The sequence below is a fragment of the Atractosteus spatula genome, chromosome 8, assembly GCF_055471065.1.
Source record: "Atractosteus spatula isolate fAtrSpa1 chromosome 8, fAtrSpa1.hap1, whole genome shotgun sequence".
Taxonomy (NCBI): domain Eukaryota; kingdom Metazoa; phylum Chordata; class Actinopteri; order Semionotiformes; family Lepisosteidae; genus Atractosteus; species Atractosteus spatula.
Window position 1 is genome coordinate 56,849,598 of NC_142713.1, and position 27,432 is coordinate 56,877,029.

The 27,432-nt window shown below is 36.5% G+C and overlaps 1 protein-coding gene across 1 annotated transcript in view; it reads right to left on the reverse strand.

Moving 5' to 3' along the window:
- Window positions 1-27,432, reverse strand: part of sox5 (SRY-box transcription factor 5) — a 126,245-nt gene that overhangs the window by 83,586 nt on the left and 15,227 nt on the right. Inside the window, exon 3 of the mRNA XM_088923135.1 lies at window positions 21,017-21,233. Within this exon, the coding sequence (XP_088779261.1) occupies window positions 21,017-21,233 (217 nt within the window). The remainder of the gene's footprint in view (window positions 1-21,016; window positions 21,234-27,432) is intronic.

A 27,432-nucleotide genomic window follows, 5' to 3' on the forward strand; every position in this document is an offset into this window, starting at 1 on the left:
CATTTTCTTTAATAACTGAGCAGTCATAGGGAGTACATGTCTGACAGTGTTTCATCTATGTTCTGCTTGCCCTCAAAATCCATCCAATCACTACAAGAATAGTCCTTATTGTCCCCCAACTAAAGCTATGAAATATTGGCAGCCATGTGATAGTCATTATGCTATTGTTAGCGGCGTTTAAATTGTGCAGGAATGCTCTGGAACGCTGATGTTTCAGTGTTTGGTCCTGTGAGAAGCAGCCTTTTTTTGATGTATGCACAAAAGCGATGTTCCCCAGTTATTTACGATTCAGGTTCAAACCCTTATTGGCTTATAAGAATGCATTGCACTTTAAGGTAGACAAAGTATTGTATTTTATTAATGGCAATTTTGCTGTGTTCAAAAGTTTCAGAAGTAACGCACTAGCAATACTTAAGTGTCTGAGACACAAGATGGGAAAAATATTTGTATTTGGATTTATTTTATGCATTAGCCTTTATTTAATCTAAGACTGTACATTGCAAGTATAAAATATTAAAAAGAGGATTAATTTGGCATGTAAGATTAATATAAATCAAACCAAGTGTTTTCTCTTATGATTCTAAAGCAGACAAAAAATTAGCTAATTATTGGTGATGGACACTTGGGGTTCTATATTCAAAACACTTAGGTGTTTAAATCCCCATTGTTTATATGGCAATTTAAGCCCATAAGTGTATTAAGTACCTGATACATTAAGGTTCTGTAGGCTGCTTAAGAACATAAGAAAGACAACAAGATGAGGCCATTTGCCCTGTTTTTGCTAGGCAGTTCATTGTTTCTTGTATTCAACAGTAGATGAATTTAATTAGCCTTTGCAAACTGAAGACCACTTTGTAAGGATTATAAATGGATTTCTGAAATCTGTGTTATTCATCACATTTATATTCTTTTTGCATGTTGATTAATCTCCAATCTTATGGAAATGACTGTTACAGAAGAGGCTTTATCAGAAATCTATCATTCTATTCTACACATCATATAGCAATACAAATTAGTTACCACCAATTGTAAACTCCTGTATATCGTTGCACATATATCCACATGATGACGATGTTAAAACCCCCATAAGAATGGTGAAATCACCACAAATATATTTTTTGCAAATAAAAATACTGACATTTCACCTTCAGATACAAAAAAAAAGTTCATATCTAGCCTAATACTGTGCAATTATAGACAAACCGATAATATATAATTAGTGCATGCAAACCTGACATTTACTGGGAAAAGACCACCTGAAAAATCTAAGTGTTTTACTTGTCCAAGTCCTGTCAAGAGAGTTTAGACAGTTTCAGTGTATCTTGTCAAACAGGACTACAAGCAGACAAACACACCAGTAATCAGGTAGGTTGAATGTGCTGCACTTTTTGTCATGCCGCTTTATAAGAAAACAAATTCGCCCATCATGGCCCTCCTTGGAGACAGGAGCAGAGGGACAAATCCAAACACTCAGATTTACCCCTGAGTAAAATCAAAGTCACAGCTCAAATTATTTTACACATTAGCTTCTTAATTGAGAAAGAGAGGAATGCCGGCTTCTGCAGAATGTATATGTGATTTACCCGGCACACTTATAATACCTCTTTAAAAATCATTTAAAATCCTATCAAAACGTGAAAATACTGGGATTTAAGTGCTGAAGTATTTTGAATATTTGGCCCGCTGCGTTTACTAAAACCTCTTTTGAACCTATTAGTAAAACTATTAGTATTTGCTCAAAACAGTGCTCTTAGATGTACTCTGAAGAAAAAAGACACAACTTATGTATTAAGATTCAAATAGTATTATTCAAATATTCAATAATGAAAATATTACATAGATGTAAGAGTGCTCCTTCTTTTCTCCTTGCCTCTTATATGCTATCTGAATGCTGGAGGTCCCAAATCCCCAGTCAAATTTGGGCATTTTGAAACCATTACCTTATTAGCCCATTTCATTATTGTGCTGAATTAACTGTGATTTGCAACTTATGGAAATGCACTGGATAATATTAGTTTAGAATAAGTTATTACAACAAGCACTTCAGACTTCCAGTGAGATTACACAATCAATTAGGTGGCTGTTCTGCCCTGTCAAAGAGGATGTCACTCAGCTAAGCAGAGATGATGGTGTGCTTCAGTCAACAGGGTTATTAAAAAACACTGAAAAATGATCCCATCAAAATAGACTGTGCAAGGGGAATTTGGTTTTGACTCCATTTCTACAGATAAAGTTATGGCGTACTTAGCCAATACAATCTGTACTATATGTTAACATCGTCAGGTTAGGTCTAGCTCCAACAGTGTTTGTGTATTAGCAACTCACAGGGTGTGTTTTATCATGGAACTTTATTCATCTGTAAAAAATAAACCACAATTGCCTTTAACCATACACCCCCCATATCCTGCAAAGCAAGGGCACTATATCAAAGGTACTATTAGAAACACACCCCCTTGTTTGCAGTTGTCCTTCTGTGTATTTCATGTTCTCCATAAAAGTGAAAATTAGTGTGAAAGATTGAAATAATTGAAAAGAAAAATGCACGACGCTGCACAGGAAACTACACCTAACAATTTTTGCTACTGAAGGGTTGTCATTAGCTTTTCTCTCCTTTTTAGATATCCTGGTTCAGACAACCCACAGTAAAGAGGTTTTGAAAACCCCAAATAGTTATATACTTGTACCTAGTAGTTAAAACGAAATTCTTTCATATCCCATGTCCTTAATCAAGACCCTCTAAAAGACAGCAATATTCCAACTGGAATGCACAGCTCAAGACACCACTGCGCACATACTGTAAATTGGGCTTTCAGTTTCAAATAGCCTTTGTTTGTTTAAAATTTAAATACCTGAAATTATGTAACACAAGTTACATATTGTATATTACCCTGCCAAAGCTGACGGATGCACCTATCTTTATACGATGCATCTTAATCCCTTGTGCATGCATCAATGCTGTTTCTTCCAATGTTTGTACCTAAATACACAAATTGATAGTTCCACCATTCACCTCCCATTGTCTAAAGAAGTAGTTTCACTTGAAGGGATGTATCTCTACTGAAGATTTATCAGTCTATTTTCATTTTTATCTATCAGTTGGACTGTAGTTACTGGCAAGTGGGTTTTACAAAATAATCTTTTGGCCATCTAATCAAATTCATACCCAAAATACTAGTAAGATATAGGGCTTTTTTAACATTTGTTAAGCTACGTTTTATGCCTGGTCGCTTCAACTCTCTTCATTTATCCAGTCCCCTAGTGCCACTAACACCCCAGACACACACTACCCTTTATTCCTAACAGGTTCTAAAATATGATAAAAGAAACAGAAAAAAGACCCCATCAACAATCACACACAACCACTGCAAAATATCCACAGCCTGGTAAGGGAAAAGAAGCGAAACCAAATTAAAAAAAATCTCTGACTTACAGGGCTAATTGAGTTTCTTTGCATGAAAAATGGAATTTTGCTGTGGTATTGTGATGGAGAGATATTGTCGTTTTCTCACAGGAGCCGCAAGTTGGTGGGGGGTTGGGGGGGGGTTCTATGTTCCACTTCACAGACTGTAATCAAGACGGTTTCAAAGTCTAATTGTTCCACAAACAATTGAAGGATCAAGGCTGCAGAAAAGCATGAAGCCTCCCTAGCAGAGAATGACGTTCGTTCAGTCGGTTCTAAAAGAGTTGTACAATGCAATCTGTACTCCAGGGACAGGGGCTCGGCTTTAGACCCAATTAGGGTCTAAACCCATATCTGGCAGATGGGACTTTTTCACTGTTGCTGCAAACAGGTATTCAGAGCAATGCAATATAATGCTATTGGATCGCTGGGTTGTCCACTACATGTTGCTGGTGGAAAAAAACAACATAGCACATAACATTAAAAATGGCTTTTACTCATATCCAGCCAAACTCTGTATAAAAAAATAACAAAAGTGACACACAGCCTTAGCAATACAAATAAGTAAAATATTTCTTTAGAAGGCGAATAAGCTGAAATCAGTGTATTTCAAACGGCAGTATGACCTTAAAGAAATATGCTGCACTAAACTAGACAGCTGAATGAAATATTGTATTCATTTAAATGAACTTATCATTCCTGGTGACAGAGGAGTAAAGAAAAAAAACATTAAGATACATAAGGCTTAAAAATGTGGCTGATCAAATACAGTCAAAAGAAAAAGAACTTTAAAGCAATAAGATCCAAAACTAAATATTGCAGTTCACAAACAGAGCCTTAATTTTCCATTGGAAACAGAAAACAAATAACTCAGATTATACTTCACTGTTCTCAGTTATTATAATTTAAGTTGCACATAACAAAATACATTTTTGAACATTTTCAAAGATATTAGAGGTTGTAGATGATTTTGTTGGTCCCGAGTATTTGAAAAAAAAATGCTGTGGTAAATTAAAAGCAGCAAGTGAAATTTAAGTTAACAAGTTAGCAATTTAAGCCACAGTGTGTCTAAAATGACTTTCCAATTCCTCGTTATGTGAGATTGAACAAATACATTTACTCCTGCAACGGAAGAAAAGATAAAATGCTGGAAGATCATATTTTCTGCTATTCTTCGTCTCACAATCTTGCGATTTTAAATTAAAAGACACCAAAAGAAAATGACAGTAAATGAATTATTGCAAGACGAAGAATTGCTTTGCCAACATTACAATGGGTGAAGAAAGTGTTACCATGAAGCTTTTAGCAGCAGACACAATGTAGACTCAGAAATTGGCAACCTGTAAAAGATCCAGTCGAAAATTACTAACAGCTGGAGATGACAGTTGTTTTAACAGCTGAGCTGACAGGATTAATTTAAATGCACTGAAATCAAAAGTAGATAACACCTGTTTAGTCTTCCTGGGCCATCCGTTGAGGTAGGCCGAAGCACACAACAGAGCCAGGATTTTTTTTTTTTTTGCTGTTGTTTTTTGTTCCTGTCCTCTGTTGGTCTCCCTGGAACGAAGACGGGCCTTTTAAAGCTGAATGTTGTAACTGAGGAGAGGACTGAATGGGAGGGGGCACTGTGCAACCTTCCCCGTCTCCGAACATCTGGCTCAAATAAGAACTTCTTTTCTTCTTATCCAAGGGCCTTGACCCGAACCCAATAGCGGATAAAGATCACATCATTTCAAAGCCACAGTTTCTGACTCTGACATCCCAACAACTCTCTTGGGTTAATTAATATATTCTCTTTGTGTTTCCTAGCCACTAATACTCGCTTTAGCCCCTGAGTAATTCCTGTTCTATCAGGCTCTGCAAGTTTAGTGCTGATAAGTGTGGAAATCGTTCATTCAAAATGATTTGTTACTCCAGGCTGTGTTTACTTCTAAATTTATGTATTTCTTTCATGTTCTCAGTCCAGAAAGTCCAGGGGTTTGAATTTATTTGTGGACACTGATATCTGGCTAACACTGTTCTTCAGACCTTCCCTTCATGTAGAAAAGGTTACACAGGACATTTATAGTCCCATACCTATTTGCCATGCTTCTGTTAATAACCCTTCAGTTTTTTGAAAGCTTGTCCTGAGTCTCAAGGGATTTTGTTTAATAAAATCTGCATCATTTCCTAAAATCCATATTGAGGACTCAACAAATTCAGAATAATCTGCTTATCAACTTGCTTAAAACTTTTTTTTTACTACATTAACCTTTGCTTTCCCAAATCCTGAATAAACATCAATTCCCTACTTAAAGGAGGAATTACTGTGTGAAACGGATCCACAAATGGAATTCAGCATAGATTTAAACCTTATGGAAAATTTCAAACATCATGAAATAGAAGTCTATTAAGACGGTTTATTAAAATCTAGTTAAGTGACCCTAATTACAAATGCTGCTTTTCCCCATTTTTTCCCAGTACAACCCACAGAGATACTTCTGATGGGCTTCACCATTATCATACTGTGAACAGCTGTTCATCTTTGAGGTGGGGGAGGGGGAGGGGGCAACCTACTACTGGATTTTCAGAAGGGGAAGAATGCACCCTAAATCATACAGTTCCTTTTTTACCAGAAATGTATACATTTCATAAAAATACAGGGGAACTAGAAAGCTTTGAGTCATGTACAACTTATCTCTTTGAAAAAAAGAAGCTATTTTACGGCGGCAAATGAATTAGACATTTAATACTGACATTTCCTTTGAGGTAGGTTCATATTTATTTTCTTTCGGCACCAAATTTAAAGAAAAATTGCAAAGCAAATAATGATCTATTTTGATGTTCTTCTTTTCAGCTTTCGATAGTCAGGAAACGTATCATAAACAGGTGCTTTCACTTAACTGCCTCAGGACATGCAATGGATTTGCAAATCTGCAGGCCAACTCTTTGCATCCCTTGTAGAAAATTCCGCAAAGTCTTCCCTAGCATTATCTTCGGTATGCTTGGATGAAAGCCACTTTTGTCTCTTGCTCACGTAATTCTGAACACTTCATGATCAGTTAAGTAATAAGCTGTGTTTGATGGAAAACTGTGTCATCCACATGCCTGGGTGCTTTTACATGTGGACTTTGTGTGCGTTACAGACAAATCATTTTTATCAGCTGGTATTTACATAAGCCTGGTTTACATAAGCCACAGTTACATGGAAATGTGAGAGGCAATCTGCAATTTCATGTCTTAAGAGACATTAAAGAAGCAAACAATGACTGTAGGATCATGACATAAGTTAAAAATAGTCCACATAGTGTAAACATGCTGTTCAATTCTTAATTAATGAGTCTGACTGCAATTTAGCTACATGTGTATTAAGATGTATCCTGTCTTTTTATTATTATTTCTACAACTTTCTACTAATAACTTACTATTAATAAATTAATAATTCACTGTTCTAACGTTTTCCCATTTTTTTCAAAATATACCGTTTCTGCAACAGTTACAGTTTTCACTGACATAACAACGAATCAAGCCAAAGAAATGATGCATTTAAAAAGATTAACAGATTTACAAAGTTTAAGCCAGGAAAGACTTTGAAGGCATAGTTTTGTGTCCGTGCTGTGTTGCTGTAAATGGTAATCTTCTTGGTGCTGTAAGTGAGATGAAGAATTGTGTCAGAAGTGACACAAAAAAAAGTCTTTTTTTTCTTTTTTGACTCAAGCGAGTTGAAGTGACCAGGCATAAGGGGTTCAGTTTTGGAAAAAAAAACACTGCTTATCAGCTGCCATAAACCCATCATACTAAATGTATTAAAATTGTGTAAACAGTCCAAAATACAGAATTGTTTTCAGCAGAGTGGTTAAAGCATAATAGAGGTTGATATTAATTTTACTAAAAGTTATGTAAGATACTGATTTCTTTATTCAGCCTGTCAATCAACAAAATCTGTCGCTATACTTAAGATTGAACTGTAGCAGCTTGTAGAATAATATTTAAATTCAGCTGTTAAAAGAGCTTATTTTATTAAAGGCGAACATTACACAAGCACTATTAGTGAAACAGCATTTGAATGATGATGGAATTCTAATGTTGAGGCTATGTAAATGCTGCGCAATTCATGAACTTCAAGCTTTTGCAAAATTTCTAAATAACACACCAGGAGGTCAAAAAATCTTTAAACACATGTAAGAAACAAAAGGAGCTGGACTGATTTCCCCCATCGACTGGGTATTATTAGGTACTTGCCATCTCTTATTTGTGAAAAGGTATTTATCTCTACTCATTCCTGATAGTCTTTTTCTGAGAAACTTGTTTTGCTAAATAATTAGAAAACACGACTACAGTTTAAACCGCTTAATAAACGTAATCCACCTTGTCTTATGGTACACTTCAAATCCAAACAGGAAAACAGACAGCTGATAATGTTATGTATTCATCTTGTTTTTACTGTTTGCCTATATGATTCGTGCAAAGAGACCAACATTTCAGTAAAATAAAGTTGCTAAAGGAGACAATTGTCACACAGAAAGCGCCTCTTATCCACCGAGAACACACCTTTTTATAGTTAGTCTGAAACATGTCTAGTACACGCACTTCTGTGTTCAGTACAACAGGGTTTTGTGTGAGCAGTTGTACCAACAAGAAAGCAAAGCAATTTACATGTGTATTTTTTTTCAGATTTCTCAGTTTAGCAACAAGCCTACAGCCAATTAGCCTTTGTGTCTATGTGTTCCATTCTGCTTAATGTAATACAAATATTTTATTTATTTTATACAATGTGGTGGCAAAGTGCTCTCTTTCAACATTTCAATCTCTCTCTTTTTAGAAAGCATTTTTTGTTAAACTTCGGAGATAATCACAAACAATGCCTGAAAAAATGCAGTACTTAATGTTAATTTATACAACAGACTAATTACTAACAAATGGTAAAAATCACATATGGAAGTTTCCTTTCTCTCCCACGCTCACATTCTGAACCAACAGCTATCTGTCTCCTGTTTGAAATGCCTCAGTGACAATTGTTTCAGATACCAGGGCTGTTTGGGGGATTAGAGAAGGTTGGGGGAATTAACTAGTTAAGGCGTAACAGCTTTGCTGTTTAAAATTCTCAAGTTCCTTTCTTTTTCTCTTATTCTTACTCCATGGAATAATATATCCACCCTTTCTATTGTTTGTCATTCAAGTCTATGGAAGCGTGAGGGAGTCTGTAAGAGTGCATTTTTTGTGACACATTCATTCTCTAAATCACAGCAGTTAAGTGCTGTCCTATAAAACGCTCCACTTCCTTTCACTGTGGGCAAGATTTCAAAATGAATTTCAAGCTCTCGTTCTTTAAAAGGACTACATATATATGGACACTATCGTACAGTGACAGACTCTTCAAACTTTTGTCACGTACCTGTACTCACAGGTTTTCTTACACTGCACAGACGCAGAGAGAAAAAAAGCAAGGAAAACATACAGAGACACAGATACATCCAATTTACACCACACCTGCAAAACAAATTGGCTTTTTATACATTACATTGCCATACAGTAATACATTTTGTCGGAAAAAGGCATGAATGAAATCTATTTATGCCTTCTTTTAACGTTAGAACTGAAACAAATATTACTGACATGTTTTATCAATCTATACAAGCAGCTCATGTTCAATCAGAAAAAAAGTCAATTGCTTTGTGCTTGCATTTCTCTAGTACAATGACACAGCTTTTATTTTCTTGTTGCACACACAACAGCATTTTAAAACAGGCTGATCATTTTAAAAAGATCTAATATGATACTTACAGGGACAGAATGGTAGGGTTCAACATACAGAGTAGCAAAAGACACAGGATTTTGTCTTCAAGTGCACGGTAATTGAACATTTGCAGTTTTTCCCGGGGCTGGGGTGAGCTCACGTTTAATTTTTTCACCAAACAAGACACAAACAGAATTACCTCAGCTGGAAAGATGCGAAATGTTTAATGAAATACTGTTGCTGCTGGTGGTCAGCTGCACTCTACCAGGCTAATTCAGAGGTGACCTATTCCACATGTGTGGACATTTAGAAGGGACCTCTTCAAAAGTTCTGTTTCCTTGTTTATAAAAGGGTCTCTGATTATCTGCACAGCGACTCAATTAACTGCATACATCAAAGGTTACAAGCCCCCATACCACAGACTGCAAGGAGATTTGAAGTGGCAGATGCTAAGGGCCTTGAATGTGCCAGATAGCACTCAACCTGTACTTTTAGCGACTGTCAGATACTGGGAACATTTTTGTCACTTCCCACAGAGAAATTACACTGTGGTGCTGTTCCAAAATATGAGGCTATTCATTTCAATTCTAATGTGCTGAATCAGTTATTCACCAACACTGTGTAACAGTGCTCAATTTCATTTTTACACAGTGAAGTTTCCCCCTTCAGAGAGGCGAGTCAATTCAGATAAAATGTATGTTTTAGCTCTTTACACCTCTTCGTGTGTTGAGGTCAAGAGCACAAAGGACTTGGTCCCTGCAATAAAAATCCCATTCCTTCCTTAAACATCTATTGAGAGAGAAAAAAACCATGAAAGAGTACTTAAAACTGTTGAATTGCCTGTAACTCATAAGTCTCTCTTTACTTTGGTTGCCCAGATCTTTCTTATCTCAGCTAGGTTTGCATACCGGAAATAACAAAAAATAACCTCAAAAGGAGACTACAACATATATATTTACAGTTGGGTTTGTTAGGCTACTGAAAACTTCATGATTATACTAGGTCAGACAGAATGCAATATAGCAGCTCAAAGTTGTTTGAAGGTCCCATAAATGTTGCCACAGGAAATAGGGTTAGAAAGCTGGTATGTCTTAAAATAAATGAAAAGTGAAAGTGAAAACTGGCACTGGAACAAAGACACTGGGTCAGTTCATTGGAAGATAAAGGTCTCAGGGCTCCCAGCTCTGAATGCTTCAGCACTCTTCGACTAGCCAACACACTGAATATTTAAAAATGTTAAAGAAACTCCAAAAGGCGAGCACGCACATACTGTACATGCATTTTATAAAACTGCTGTTGTTTCTTTAGATTAACCTGTTTCCTTGTTTGAAATGACTAATGAAACATTATAGTATGCAAACACAAAGAAAAAAAATCAACCAGCCACCAAATTCATCTTAAAAGCAACAAATCAATTCTTACTTGTATATTTCTTAAATAACAGCACAGGAGCCCTGTCCTCCTGTAATGTATAACTGTGCCTACAATTACCGTCTGTTTTCCTCCAGTAGTCTCTGTAATTACAGCATGCAATGTATTTTACATTGACATTACGTTAATGCACCGGGCGTGCAGAACTTAAAAACAAATTAAACCCAGGCTAAACATCTTAAGAGATTTGTTGCCTTTGCGCGACAAAGCAAATCATTAACTTAATATGAAAGAAGTCATGTTCAAATGACAATAAAGCAGAGAAACATAGATGGGCACATGGAAAGAGATAAAAACCACAGCCAGCAGCACAAATATATAGCACACCCAGTTATCTTTGCTTGTAATAAGAACAAATTAATATTTACAGCAAAGAAGGAAATATTTCTTCTACCAAACTAGGCTTCATTGAATAATACTAACCTTGTTAGCAGTGTTTGACAAAATTCTTTTTTTACAATAATGAATCTCAATTTAAAAAGATCAAATGCAACAGCAGAGAACAGCATCTCAAACTGCCAGAGTACAATACCAATCAGCACTACCCAGTCATTAGATATGACTAACTGTATAAATAAAACCAACAGTCCTTGTTCATGCACTTATGATATGATCGAAAGGATATTCAGCGTACACACACACACAAATTTCCTTTCACCCCCCCAAAAAAAAGATACCAGTGGAGGCTTTTCAAATCAAAATACACAAAAGACAGTTTGGTACACTTGACTGCCTCTGGTTTGGGTCCAAGACTGAAGGCGTTACTATGCAAAGTGATGAAAACGCCCACAAGCTCAGAATGGTCTGCAAATTCCAGTACAGAAGCTGGAGCTAATGCTGCTCGCTTAGGCTTCACACAAAGCAGTACAAATCCATATCGATGATGTCAAAGCATCAGAAGCACAACACTGCTAGATTATTTTCAGTATGCTTCTATAGTATCTAAATATTTAGATTTTAGCTTTTTTGCACACAGAGCACTGAATATTTGCAATGATGTGTATATCACTACCTAACCAGACCTTAATGATTTCAATTCCACGTTTTTGTTCCTTACAAAGATAAACAGAAAACTTAAATGCACGTTTACTTATTTCAGTATCAAAAAAGAATAGTATATTATTAACATAAAAATAAGAATGGTGATGAGAATAATTGTTAATTAAATTAACTCAGCAATTCATTTGCCCCAGCACTACTGGTGGTGCACTACTTTTGTATTTCATTTTTATCTTCCTGCATTTTTAGTAAAGGTATTTGCCCAATGTTAAGAATTCGGTCCTATAAAGGCTGGTAACATTTTTTTTGCATTTTGTTTGGTCTTCTCAAAGAAAGAAAAAAACAGATCTTTCGTTGGTTAAATTCTTTCGAAACGTGTTCATTCACTCATTTTACCATTTTTGAAAAGCATCAGATTCACTTCAGTGTGCATTTTGTTCCGGGTGCTTCACATGTCAGCCTGTAGAAAACGCTTACCTTGAAATACCACTGCTCCAAGGACCATGTGAGGAAACAAATACTACCTCATAAAATTGGCTAGCGCCACTTACTTGAAGAGATAGTCCACTCTCATATCAGTCTTATAAATCTTCCTCTAGTGCATCTTAATCAGCATCCTCTTATTACCCTCAGAAAGAAAACAGAAGTCACAGAGAGTCTAAGGCCTTGTGCGCAGGTGGTTGAGAAGAGTTGGAGTAAGCTCTCCATGCACTCCAGCAGCAGACATGTCAACTGGGCTCACTCTCAATATTAAAAATAATAACAAACACACACTACAACAAACACACACAAGGACCTCTTAGAGCCCAACCGGCATTTGATATCTGCCTCTTGAGGTCAGACACACAGCTGATGAGGCCGATGAGTCTTGATTAATTTAAACATGGCCGATCTTGACAAGTGCCCCTTTGCGTGCCATGGACAAGAGAAAAAAAAAGGAGAAATTGGAAGCTAAGTTGTCAGATCTGATTGCAATAAACGTACAGCCTTGTCTATGAGGACTGACTGTATTAGGGAGTACTGATTCAGCAGTGGCCTCAGCCTTTGATGCCGAGCACAAGGAGGCTCAAAAACAGGTGGTCACCTCTTCAACCTGAATAAACTAAGGTCCCAGAAGCTGCAGAGGACAAACTCTTGGAGCAGATCAGTGGTGCTTATGTTTTCTCCTCAGCATCTGCTACAACATTGTGTGTTGCCTTTGGAACAGCAGCAAAATATATCTATACACGATTCAAGATAGAGGTATAATGTTTACTGCACTCATTTGTTTTGCTTTGAGAAATTAAATGGAAAAACTATCATTTCAAACCTGCTTTATCCTTTTTTGCACATTGTCATTATTATTATTATTATTATTATTGGCATGGGAATCTGAATCATATGGCCCAGTGTAGAAAAGGATGGGGCTGGTTATACAAGTGCCAATGAGAGTCAAATGGCGTTTTCTAAAGAACTGCACTGATTTTTGCAACGTTTTACAAAAATACTTGGTTGATGTCATTCATCTTTGTGACGAAGCCCCCGATGAATAAAGACAGTCATTGTGGGCATTCTTGTAAGACATCACAGGACCGGAATGGAGTTTGTGCAAATGATGTCACCAAAATATTTAAGTGAAATTTTAAAGTAGCCAGAAATGGAGACACTTAAAACTAACACAGTTTTGTGAGAACGTTGGAAAGCATGTCCTCAAACATCATGACTGGCAAACGTTTACAAGGCAATGTGGAATACGTAATAGGTTTATTCCATGCTGAAAAAAAGAAGAAAGAGAACACAACGTTTCGGCCGTGGAGCCTTCTTCAGGTGTGGAATACTACTTATACTTATATGGTGTAATAGTAGCAAGAGGGAGTCATCGACTTTAGCACTAATGAGTGAATCGTAGAACAAGAAAAGAGAGGCTATTTAGTGTTCTCAACAATGTGAAGATCAAATCAGTAACAGGTGCTGGATGATCTAAAATTGACCTGGAACCACTCTCTCACAGAGGTCATGCCATCTCTGCAGTGGTAAAACTATTATCCTCCCCGCATATCTTACCCCTGCCTCTTTTTAGGGGCCTGGAGTGGCAAGTGCTGGCTGCTTCTAGTCAGTATTTTCTCATGCCTTGCCAGTTGCACTTAATGCTTTATTGAGACAAATGCACAAATTCCTATTTTCTCCTTAAAGCACGTTTGACTCACAAAACTAAAAAGAAATTTCTTGAGCATTTCTGGTTTCTCCAATGTATTGCAAATAACAGTCTGTACTGTTGCGTTCCTAAAACCTCCAGCTCACTCCCAGAATGGATACAGAATCAGGAAACACGTATTCTATGAACATGCAGGTAGTATGTAATTCAAACCTAATAATTAGAAACACCCTTGTCAAGTATCTCTAGTGTCTTGTGACAATTTAATTCTTGAGAACAGCTGCATTTCCAGCACCTCGTCAGAAAAATTGAGTTTTCTTTTCCTGCCTTCCTCTTCCCTGTGGCTGCCAGGCTGTGGTCCTGGCAAGACAGACCGGGACATTGTTCCACAACACGTATTTGTTTCTGCTTGACAACAGTAAGCCTTACACGTCAGGCTAATCACAAGTCATCTACCGCTATTCATTTGGAAAGTTGCCACAAAGCTCACGCAGTGCTTCTCTCCCTAAAGTAACAGATATTTAAAAGAATATACCACAGCTTATTTCATTAACATTTTTTTTCTCTCAGCATATACTGTAGGACTCAGTGTTTATTCTGTGAACTGTCACAACACAACCACAAATCTCAATATTTTTGCACTGCTTCTGGTTTTCCTGAGTACATCTGGCTCTTAATGTTTTACATCCTCTCAAAAAGTTTATGGCTTTGTTGGAGCTACAGAAGACGTTATTGTAATTAATTAATTTGTCTAACATCTTTATCAAAAGTAGCCTGATTACAAAGTCACATATAAGGAAGGACTGCGAGTTTTTAGAAAATATACTTTGCAAGAGATTTAAAGCCAGTATTTCAAAACACTGTATTGGAACATGTTTTTAGAATTTTTCTTCCTGATAGTGAGTTGTTCTTGGCTTTAATGGCACAGTGAGTGTATAATATTTATTACCAAACCACATTTGTCTTAGCAATTTAGGTTTTATGTGTATCTGCTTTAGGTTATGGAGGAGCTCCTATAATTTTAAATGAATCAGAATGTTTTAGAATTACAAAACAGCAACAAAACACATTCAAATCGGTCTCGTTCACACCAGAACCTCGCTTTGAATGTTGGCTTTATGGAATCCCCTTATTCACAATTAGAACACTTCATGAGACAGTACAGTGAGACACCTCTCATAAAAGGGAAAAAAAAGTTGAAAGACAAAGGTCTCATCCAATAAAAGTTCTGAGGATCTCATCAATCAATTCCAGCAACTATTAATTGTCTGTGGTAGTCACAGTAAATATTAATCTGCCAATTCAAAAAATCAATTTTCCTTAAATACCTGAGTGCCATCTAAATACAGGACTCTAGAACTAGTTATTTCCTACACAAGTTGCAAAAATTCTCAAGTATCCATTCTTATAAACACAAGCTGGATAGGAAGCCAAAAGAGTTGGAATGGAGTTTCAATGATAGCTTTTTTGTTATCTCCTTTGTCATCTCTGTTTGTGCTGTTGCTCTTTATGAGAACACCGTACACATGCCCAAGTTGTATTTACCACAGACACATCTATAGATCTACTACATGCAGAAATCTCATGCTACAAATCCAGCTATAGATGCTAGATTGATAGTTAGATGTAGTCAATTAGGGACACAGGCAGTTATAATTTATTACCCTGTTGAAGTATTTGCAAAGCCTCGTCTGCTTTCTGTGCTGGCAATGTTGGCACTGCATCAGAAGAAGAGGCTGGGCTGATTGCACTGGGGAATAGGCATGCTGGGATGACCCAGTATCTTCAATGGCTGCAGGTTTAATAAACAACTCCTTATAAAACTGGAACCAAGGAGTAGTTACTAATTTATCTGGAAACTAAATAAAGAAACACTGGCTGGCATATGTTAATGAGAATACGGTGCCGTACAGCCTCAGGAACTCAACGCCAGGTTGACAACACCATAACTTCTTCTCTAACTTTCCTTGGGCTGAGCTAACGTACGACTGGGGTTTACAGAAGCGGGCGGCCCCATCTCTCCTCTTCCCTTTCTCCGTCTTTCCTGTGAAATCACTCCATGTTGCGCGAGCATTCATTTCTCCACATAATTGCTAACCGATTCATTGATAGATTAAATAAAAAAATGTTCTTCTGTAACCTTGATTATAGCTTTATTTAATTTAAAATGATTCACTGTAAAGGCTCAACAATTCATATAGCTGACAAAGAAAAAAAAACGATTCCTTTTCAAATCAACTCACATTTTGTCATTAGGTACTGACAGACATGACACGCTACCTTGACAGTCTACAAGTGTAGCAGTAGACATGAACCTATCAAAGAGTGTATTATACACCTACGCCCTTTTGTAATACCTCACCTAAGGATGTTTATCGTTTTGAATACCATTTTTGTGCTCTTGTTTTTCTCAAACCTCTTAACTATTTTTTTGTGTTATTGATCTTTCTTGAAACTGCGAATCGGAGAATGTGTGAGAAAAAAAAAATTAATATAGTACTTTCATAATGATTAAACTAAGCCTTAATTAATTTTTCATCACAACCTGCCATTCACTGTTAATGGCCTTTGAGAAGTACAGAACAAAACAATGGCAAGCAGGGAAAAAAGGATTTTCTGCTGGGTACATCTGTAAAGCTCAATACATTCTCTCTCCCTTCCTCCCTCTCTTTCTCTTTCTCTCAGCCTCTTAAGAAGCTGCGGGTCCTTTGTTTGCACATTTCATTTTAACAGCGCAGAGGTAATGTGTGGACCCAGTAACCATTCTAATGTCTAACTGTAACCTTCACTAATGGAGTCTCTAGAGCTTGCACAGCCTCCCGCTCCGCACAATATCATTCAATATTGCTCATTGTTAGATACCCCCCCACCTCCTCCCCTTCCTCAAGCCTGGAGTGCTGAGCTGAAAAGCTCTACAGTTTATTCACAGAGCCCCCCTTGTCTAAACTCTTAGGTAGGGTCGTGAAATCGGACACAGGGGTTGTGTAAATTTCTCAAACCTAAATATAAGAAAGTAAAGGGGTTTTGTGAGTGACGTCCGGCAATTGGAGTTTTTCTTTTTGGTTCAATCAAGCATTTCAAAGCTAATTCCAAAAGTCTTCATCCCCATCCCCTCACCCAGCCCATTTTTCTTGACATTTTATGTGTTTTTTTTTACAGTATAAGGGGCTCTGCAGAGCACCTGAGCACATTAAACATGTTTGTGATGACCAATTAATGGCTTTAAGAGCTAACAGCTAGGCCTTGATGAAAATCCTCTCAGTTGAGGCATGATATGTGGTTAAGATTTGGGTAGAGATACAGCCTCACAAGAACACAGCAGACATATCTTGTAAGAGGAATGTTGAGTTGCAGATATTTATGCTGATCATCATCTGCTCTTGGGCAGATATTTTTGCTTCATTCAGCCCTGAACAACATTTACTTTTTTCCTGCATATTTCATAGTATTAATACAAACAGTATGACGCATGGAGACACCATTCTCCCAGTCCAAAAAAAACCCAGGAAGAAGTCTGCAAATTTCATTCCTGTTTCTCTTTCTGTGCGTCAGATACCCCTTGAAATCATTTCTTGTGTGTTTCATGAAACAACTATTTTTGTAAAAGCTTTACAGTAGGCCTCACTTGTGTGTGTTCATTTACAGTATGATGAACGTGGCATGTTTTGCACCAATATTGCAGGATGTTTTAATTTATCTCTTGTATAGACAACAACATATAGTTGAAAATTTCATGTGGTATAAGCCAAATATCACAAATTTAGCTTATATCACATTTTGGGTGTGTGCAAAGGGAAAACCCAGTGATGGCATACAGTATATACATATACAGTATGAGCAGAAGTTGATTACAATATTTATCTTTCAAAGATGATTAAATTCTATGCCTCATGCCTGTCTTAAACTCCATTCCTCTATGGCAGGGATCATCCAACACATAGATTGCAAGCCCATGACTGCCTCTCAGTGACTTAAAAACAGCTTTCAACTACAATTAAGGAGGAACAAGTGTTCTTGTTATATAGAATAAAAGATCTATAAGTTCTAAAAAAAGTTTTTAACATGTTTGTAACACAAATTTTTCTTCTCATTCATTGGAATAAGACATGCATTTGTTGTATTTTCAGTTAGAATGTGAATCCAGTGTGTGTTGAAAAACATAATTAATTCCTTCCATTTGAGATAGATCACAGTCTCAGAATCATATATGTCCGATAACAAGATATGTGAAAGACAGATGCAATTCCCTGATTTGCTGTGGAAGTGTAACAGGCAAGAAAATGGGCTGTAGAGTGCTTAAATAGGTGTACACAAAGTATTATAAAAATATCTTGCAGGAAGCAATTTATGCATCATAAAAGGTAAGTAAACTAAAAGCTTTTTTGTAGAAGCTGATCAGTATCTACTGTATGAATCCAGTAAAAAAGAAAGTAGGTAGAAAAGCATCCTTTCCAGTTGCTTTCTGCTAGACACAGGATGACTCATTCTTCATTTTAAAATACAAATCAGAAATCACATTCACTATAAATGGAGTTCAGTTGCAGTTGGATATTGCTGCTTTATCAAAGATTTTATCTCCCAATGTCTGCCAATATTTAATATGGAAACGTCTTTCTATTAATGGTATTTAACAGAAGTTCCGGAGGAAGTCTGTTTGTAATTTTTCTCTTCCACTTCCACTCAAATACTTGCCAGCTACCCACAGCTCTGAGCCCATCTTTTCCAGCACCCCTTCCTCCACCCCAACAGCACCCTTGCAGCTGCCTCCCTGGTTCATTCCTCATCAATGTGCTGTGACCTTTGGCCAGGCAAGTTAATACCAAAGTATTAGGTACGTTATCCTATGACATTCGTCCTTTTGTTGGACCGAAATAATTAAAATGGTGGATGGTCTTAGAACGCTACATTTTTGTTTAGTGCCAGCTAGTCTGCTACACTGGCTACTTGTATATAAATTGTATTAGAGGATATTAGTCTAACAGATCAGGTTTCAATACGACTACAAAACAACAGACAGGAACATATGTTCAATGAAAAAAAAATAATGGTATTTTCCGATAAAAAATGCCATTCTTAATTTGTGTGAATGACCAACAATATAATAGACAATGACAGACTCTCACATCATATGATTTCTTTCATTTTCTTTACTAGTTTTGTATCTTACATCAACTGTAAAGTTGTGTGATGTACAAAATATACAGTACAAGCAAGAGCTCTAAAACATAGACAGTCTCCTCCCAGTATAGTGACAATTTGGTTCAGTACGAGCTGAGGTGGTTTAGTTGAGTGTGTTCATTACACTGTTGCTTAGTTTTTCTCTTGTGTCTAAAATTAGAACACTCCTGGAATCGAGACATGAAAATGTCCCTGAGTTTTTTTTTACTCTACAAGGATTGCTCTTTCTAACTTCAAAACAAATTTTGTCTGTGTGACCTGCTGCACAAAATGCCATGCCTCACATCCCGGTAGCGTTTTAGGTAAGAACATTAATTTTCTTTACTTTCGGTTTGATATTTGTGAAGAATGGGCTGCCTGTATTCTTGCCTGGCACTCAGATGAAACCTGACTGAGTCCTTCAGTGTTCGAAAATAATGTACAATCTCTAGCATTCATGAGACTGTAATCAAAGTATAAGGAAGCCAGCATAATCGTTATATATACCACAGGTTTTAAGTGTTTTAGGCAATGATGATAAAAAACATTATTGAGAATTAGTGCAGAGTTTGCAGCAGAGAGCCATGCAGTTTATTTTTTTAATGTTAACTCTGCTGCACAACGGGCAGTAGTCTACTGAACAAGATAGCAATCTCTTTACACTTCGCATTAAAAAGGCAAATTGCTCCAGCACAATCAGACTTGTAATAAATATGCAAAGTGCTATAGACAATGGTTACAAACAGTTGATGCTCTCTCCTTTAAAACAAAGGAGGTGACTTTGCTGCAGCCTCATTACACACATTTGTTAGTCAGAAATGAAAAGCACTGATGATGTGATTAGGCAGGTTATTCAGCATTTCCAAATTATCTTTGTTGTTCTTGCTTTACCATTACATATTTCAGAGACCAAGCAATAAATTGTGCTGCAGCTATTCACCGATTTTCAACAACCACAAGCTGTGGTTCCACACATTATATTGAGAAATATTTAGCACAAAATACAAAACCTGAGACATTCAGCAAAAGAGTAAAATCTTCCCCAACATCAAAAAGCTTCAGCTGTAAGGATAGATTCCTACAACAAACTGCCTAACAATACAGCATCACACAGCAACATAAAGAACAAGCTAGACTTCAAGGAAGAAATACACAATTTAGCAGGTGTTACCGACTTGTGTTACTAGTCCTGGGATTCCAAGACACAAGTGTGCACAAGGAATGGGCCCTTCTGGGCTTCATGCGTTGTGAGCTGTAGGTGAGTGTGCATCCCATGCCTGCCACCATGAGATGGATTACTTTAGTAATCCAGGGCTCACAATTAATGAATCCTATTTATACCACATGACTTCCAGCTGTATGGTAAAATCAAGCACTAATCACTTTCAGAGTGTCTTGGTAAAGAGCAGCACAGGTGGTTGTACAATTTCCCACCTGTCACCCACAATACAGAGGAGGGGACAAATGTGTGGGAAATGATAGCTGCTGGCAAATATGCCACAGGTAATTATCAACTCCTTATGTGGGAACAAAAAGCATTTCGATTGGTATTGAAATCTGCTTTATTTAATTCTTGCTTTCACCCTTACAGCAAATTACAGCAATGACATCCACCTCATAACCTTACGCCCCTACATAAAAGCTTCCCATGAGTACTCTTGCACCCTTACCAAAAAGCTCCACTAATTCACCAGCAGCCTCAAATGAATTTTTCTAACTGAATTTTAGATAAACATACACATGTTTCTAGAACAAAGATCCGTGGCAAACATACACAACTCCAAAGGGCCTGAGCTCTCAACTAGCTAATTAATCCAATTATTGGATCAACCGCACCAATTTATCACCTTCTCCCAGTTCTTTAGGTGCGGAAGATGGAAAGAGACGTTTTCTAAGACCAACATGATGATGGACCTCCAGGACAGGAGCTTTGTATACAGCCATGATCTGAAAGAGCCATAGGACCTTCAGTTCTGTAGTGTGACAAATCTCTGGGTGAAAAATGATTTGCTGGACAAATGATTTGCTTCCTCTTAGGTATATTCTTCACTCTATACTCTCCAGCTGCTTCAAGCTACCTATAAACCCTGGAGGTCTGCTTCTTTCCAGGAGCAGGCCAGCAGACCCATGTTCCAGGAAGCGTAAGGGGGGGAAATACAAGTTTTAGCCCTGAACTTACCCTCAGGCTCATTTTTGATAAGCTCCTCCATCTTCCTCTGCTTCAGCGTGTCCACCACATCGGCCAGGCTGCCTTTGCGTCTCTCTGGGGTGCCCAGCGCTGTGCTGGAGCCCGAGTCACTGCCCTGGCGCGCACCCTCGTCTATCTTGGTCGGTGAGGTAGATGAGCTGCGTTGAGCGTATGGACTCAGAGACGCACCCTTATTGCCATCTAGGTCCTGACAAGACAACCAGCCGAGAGGGAAAGAGGGTGTAAGCGTTAGTGTTGTACACACTGCCCGGCGCCTATCTTCACTTATTTTGTTCTAAGAAAAGATGACATAAGCTCTGCACTTTGAATCTTTTTGTTATATTTTATCTGCTAGTATTAAATATACATTACAAATATATTACAGCTACTTACTGTAGATCATATTCTACAATTTTTTTCTGTACATATACATTTAAAATCAATTATCATATTAACGTCCTCTAAGTAGCATAAATAGTTGTGTTTCTTACTTAGTTTACTAAGCTACTTAGTTGTTTAGTTTATTGGGTTAACCAACTGGATTACCAAATTTAAAAAAAAATGTGAATATACAGTTGCCAGCAAGGAAATTTTCAGATTTTGTATTTCTACCCATGAAAACCCATGGTTGTCTTATTTTCCAAGAGCTGGTTTTTATTAAAGGACTTGATTATGAATACTCTAAGCCCCCACCTCTGAATTTGACATTTTGACAACCAATTGTATAATGATCTGATTAGGCTGGCTTTTATATATTGACACCAGAGTGCAAACTTAACATTTCACCTCAAGGCATTACACTAATGTGCCCAAAGTGCACTTTAAAATGGCTATCAAGAAGACTGTTCTGTAAAAAAATAAAAACTTGTATGCAGTGGACTGAATATTCTTTTCATTTGCCACAGGAGTGGCAAAACATCATTGCATTTAAATCCAGAAATCAAAACTGTAAACAAATATATTAAAGCTTCTTCAAATTTTCATCAAATTAAAATAACCCTGTAAAATGTGGTATCACCTTTAAATTTTCAATTGCAGGCTAGAATAAAGCTTGGTATAAACAGAAGAACATCCATATGATGGTAACAGGTCTAGTATGTTTATTGGTTTTAACTGTTAGAAATCCATGACTTTAAGTTGTCTTTGCAGTCTCACTGGATCTCTTCCAAAACCAGGGATATCTATCGAAAGGTTTAATTACAAAACAAGGCAGATATTTGCAAATGAGGTCAATAAGTCTTCCTTTGTTAATCTTGGTTAAGCTTCACCTAATCTAGTCTAATTATCTATTACAGCACCTTGGTGATTGACAGGAAAAGTCACATCATTAGACAATGGAATAATCCAGTTTGAGCTTGTGGCAGCTTCACTTGAGTGCAAAAAGAAGTTTTTATTTACTTGGTTTTGTTTTTTGCTTTCATGGTAAATTAACCGTTTTCATACTGTTCTTCTCCATCACAAAACAGGGCCAATAGAAAATGAGCTGGTTCCTTTACTGTCGACTGCCATGTATTCAGTTACACTCAGTGATCAGAGTTTACAGATAAAGATTGCAAGGGTTAAGACTCACAGGGTGTTCCACAACATATGGAACTGGAACTGAATCAAAAACTGTTACATTTTTCCAGACATGTTTAATGAAACTTCCACTTATTAGCTCTCTTCACTATACAATCCATACCTAATACAGAACTATTTTCAACAAGAGAGAGATGAAGAAAAGCATGGTAATGCCGCACAGACAGCCGAGAAAGTCAGGAATGGTACCCGAGGCCTGGAGCTATGAAATAATCACCACGTCACGGATCTGTCCTGTGGTAATGTCAGTTCCTAATGTAAGTTTGTCAAATTGCCACTACAAATCTATTTAAAAAAAACAAGCAATTATAATTCAAATTAAGCTAAGGTAATTTTACAAGATCACAATGTATATCCATAAAAACAAAAGAACGTAATAAACAACAATGCATACACCAGCATCTTACTCCTGGCGTGATGGAAACAGAATTCAGAAGTGCCAAACTCACATCATTTGGAAGACCACTCAAACGCGCAACTTTTGAACTGGCACAGCTGCTTGGACCGTGTCAACGTGAAGAACGGAAATGACCTGATTGTTTTCTTTTTTCCCATTTCGGTTGTGACTGTTCGAGTTGTAGCAGCACTGGCGTAAGCGAGGGGGCCCGTTGTTGGGGGTAGCACAACGGAGGATGGAGAAAAAGAAAAGAACGTTTCCAAAAAAACGGCTAGAGTGGTCTGATGTTAGAGGACAGTGAATGAAGTCAGTGATGGTTCCAATACTCGTACATGGTATTTTTTTCTGCTTTCGTCTCTGGTAGAACTATCCTGTCTCTGAACAGGATATATATGTACTCTAGTAGCAATGCTTACTCACAGAACTGGAATATTCACTTCATGGCACAAAAGAAAGTGGGATTAGCTGCAGAGTTAGGAGGATAATCATTTTGTCCAGGGGACTCGAGGTCAGTGACCCCCCCATCCGATTGTGAGGAATCAAATATTTGCATCACCTGCTACTCTGACATTGAAACAGCATTTCACCTAAATACCTGCCACATTTAAACCACTGTGTCATAGCTGGGAATTGTAGTTTGTATGCATGTATAAAAAAATTGAGGTTCTGTAAAAATAACAAAAACATTAAGTTAAAATATGTCACATGCAGCCAAAGAGTTTTGTCAAGGTAATGAGAGATCATCAATTCAATTCTTATGTTTTTGTAGAACCCTGAATAATTAACATCAATTTTTACAATTACATTAAAGAAATAAATTAAAAGGCATTTTTTCCCTATATTGTCCTTTGTTTGGTTTGTAAGTGAATGTGAGGAATTTCATGTGCAAAAGTGAAATGTACAGTCATAATAACACCATAATTACTGTGATCCTATGTGTGTGGCTACAATATCAAAACATTTTTTTATATATAAATTATCTCCACAAATCAAAGCTATCCAAAAAGGCTAATATCTGGTTTATTGAGGCAATCTGTTATTAACTATTAACTAATGTCCTAACTGATGTATTTTGGTACACATTAAATGCTGCTAATTGGACTATATCTACAGTATATTATGGAATGTATATCTGCCTGTAATAAAATTGATCACTTGAAAATGATAGTTGATTTCTCAATGCAGACAGAAATAAAAGAGCAATTCTCAGTTCACTTCAGAACATCTTAGAAAAGAAGATGTTTACTTTTATTAAGTAGACTAAACATTGTAATAGACTTCAGCTACACTAGTCATTTCTACAAAAATTATACCATTACAATGGCAACACATCTATTTATATTATTTTGTATTAAGAGACTAATTAAATTTATTATATAGAACTTTACTCTTATAATGAACAAATTAAAAAAATGCACTGTATGTTATTGCTTCCGAATCACTTCAAAACGATTCATATTGAAATCACTAGAGACTCATTAAAAATAAATAAATAGACACATTTTATTAAAAATCACTGTCTTTGATGTGTTTAGAACCATCAGAAGAAAGAAATATCTCATAAAATTATGGGGATCATTTCTGCTCATCAAAATATTATGTATAGATGATGCCATATGATCTCATACTCATAGATATGATTTTCATGATTTATCCTTTGATCATATAATCTTTCAGCCAAATGACAAATTATGTATTGTAACAAAACAGCCACTCATGATTACATTCTGGTACTCAGAAATTTAGTTTTGAAATAAAACTTTACAATGATTTAAATGTTAAAGACTGTGTCACGGGGAAGCTCGTTTTTAAACGAATATCAGCTGTAACTCTACTGATCAAGCCAGTAATACTTTTTATAGTACAGCTCTGACATACAGCACATTAGACCTAGCATGCATTTAAAAAATCATGTCACACCTGTCATATCAAATTTCTTTAATCCATAGCCTACTTATAAAGAAGAACTCTTTTTCAAAACTGTCTTGAAAACAAAACAAAATAAACAAAAAAAAAACACTAGACTAATTTCCAGGCTATATAACTAGTAGAGTTCCTAACAAAGATGCTTACTCAAACACAGTTAAAACAACATGAGTCTTTAAAGACAGCTAAATTGATTAATGAAGTGTTTTCACGGATTAAAATGCTAAGGTTCTCATTCCCTAAGCTAGCTTTTATGCACAGATTCCTTTGGATTCAAGAGCACACAGAATTAAATTTGGGGTGTCAACACTAGAAAGATGGGGACTTTAATCAGAGTGTAAAACTTAAAACAGACAAATCCAATTCCACATCATGGGAAAATTAATTGTATTCATTAAAACCATAAAAACACAGTCTGATACCTGTCTATGAAGAACATTTAAGTGGCTAGGAACAGCCAGCAGTACCTACAATTGCTGAAATGTTGCCAGTCCAGGTGGAATGCTAGATTATACACTTACACCTCACACTGTTAACAAGAATTGCCTTTTTAAAGCAGTCTATTTCTCTGTCAAACATTCAATTGCTGTGAGCTAGTGTCATATATATATGCATTTGATGTGCACTACTAAGAGTGTAGGTGGTTCTGCTTTTAGTTTGCAAATGTCAATTCTATTCTACATCACTTCTAACAAAGTAAATAAACTGTACTCTCAAGTATTTTACTTTATCCTTTTAGAGCTTAAGCATGGAAATAGAATTAAAGCAAGTTTTGTTTTTTTTAAGCCCCTCTCTGAACAGTGAATATTTAAACAGACTTAACACTTGGCAATAAATCTACATACATTTGCTTTTTTTTTTCTCATACCAAAAACAGAAGCTATTATTTTTTCATCCCAGTATACAGCATAGAAGCAAAGCCAAATTTCTTGTATGGGCACTTGTAAAAAATAATTAATGAACACAGAGGAGATGCCTTAATAATTTAACACAACATAAAATCTAGACTGATTAGGATTTTAGCAAAAACATTATTCATAAAGAAGAGGTTATCATTCATCCAAATAACTACACACATTTTGTCAATTTAAGTCATTTCTGACATTAGCAAACACATTTCAAATTCTCTAAGAAAGCACCAGGCTAAAAAGGGTTTTGTCAGTTTTGATTTTAAGCTGTTGAGGACTTTCAGCTGAGCATACAGCAACACTGCAGGTCACAACCAAACCACAACCGAAAACCTTAAGAGCAAGGAAGCACACTTTTTTTATAAAATGATCTGCACAAGGTATAACATACAGCGTGTCTTGAGAAAAACTGTGATTCAAGTTACAGCTAAAAATAATTAAACACACTTACTGTATACTGTATACTGAGCACATTTCACACCAGATGTTTCCATATATACAGGAGGATACCTAGTTCATTTACCACTGAAATACAGCACCTGTATTATACATGACACCCATTAGGTGCCTGTAGCCTCACACTGCCACTAACGCCACTGTTCCTTCGGAACAGTGCCATGGGATCTTGACTGACCAATTAATTCAAGACATGTGTTCATCTGAATGGAAGTGCAGTGTCCCCATTGCTATACTGGGACATTGGTGTGGAAATTCCTAATTTGGAAAATTATATAAACACAATTATGTTTTTTGGAATATGAAAACTGTAAAAAACAAATTAACAAAACTAAAATTCTGAACAAAACTGTTCAGAAATGGTTTTTATTTTTTATTTAATTTCAATAAAACTGAATGATGAAATATTTATATTCATCTTCTTATTGCTATTACTACATATGTGTATATTTATGTGTAAATTAATATTTAGAAATTGGTTTATTTTGAACATATTTAAAGAACACCTTTTATGCAATTTTGATAGACACATTTGATTAGATGTTTGTGGTGAATATTGACCACACTGTGCTGTTCCACTGAAATAAAATTATTATCGAGCATAAAGTTGTTTTCACGTTTTCAAATAGGCTTGCTCATACAGTATGAATTCTGGCTGAATGGAGCTATTTAATGTAGTTCGCCGATAATGCTAAATTCAAGAGCAAAAGCTCAGCTTTGAAAAGATTGCAATTCAATGTATCACTTTTATTCGACTTGTACAATAAACCCTTATAGACAAGATCCGTCTAAATAAAAAAAGGTCGCATCAACGGTTAAAAGATACTGGTTAATTAAGACTCGTAAAATAAATGGTTATCTCGCAGGATGAGTTGTAATCTATCAAGGCTGCACTTCATCCTTGAAGCAAACAAAACTAACAAATTGGACATGAAATGGGCGGATAAGGTGCGATTAAAAAAAAAGTTCTCTCTGTGCTCTTCTCCTTGGCATGTACTACTCATTAAACAGACAACAAAGGCTTAATTAACACCTAGCTATTATCACCTGCGTGTAAAAGCCTTCCCCTTTTCTAAATGCTTCAGCTCTTACCCTAAAACGCTGGGGACCATGAAAGATGTACACACACACACACGCAGGCA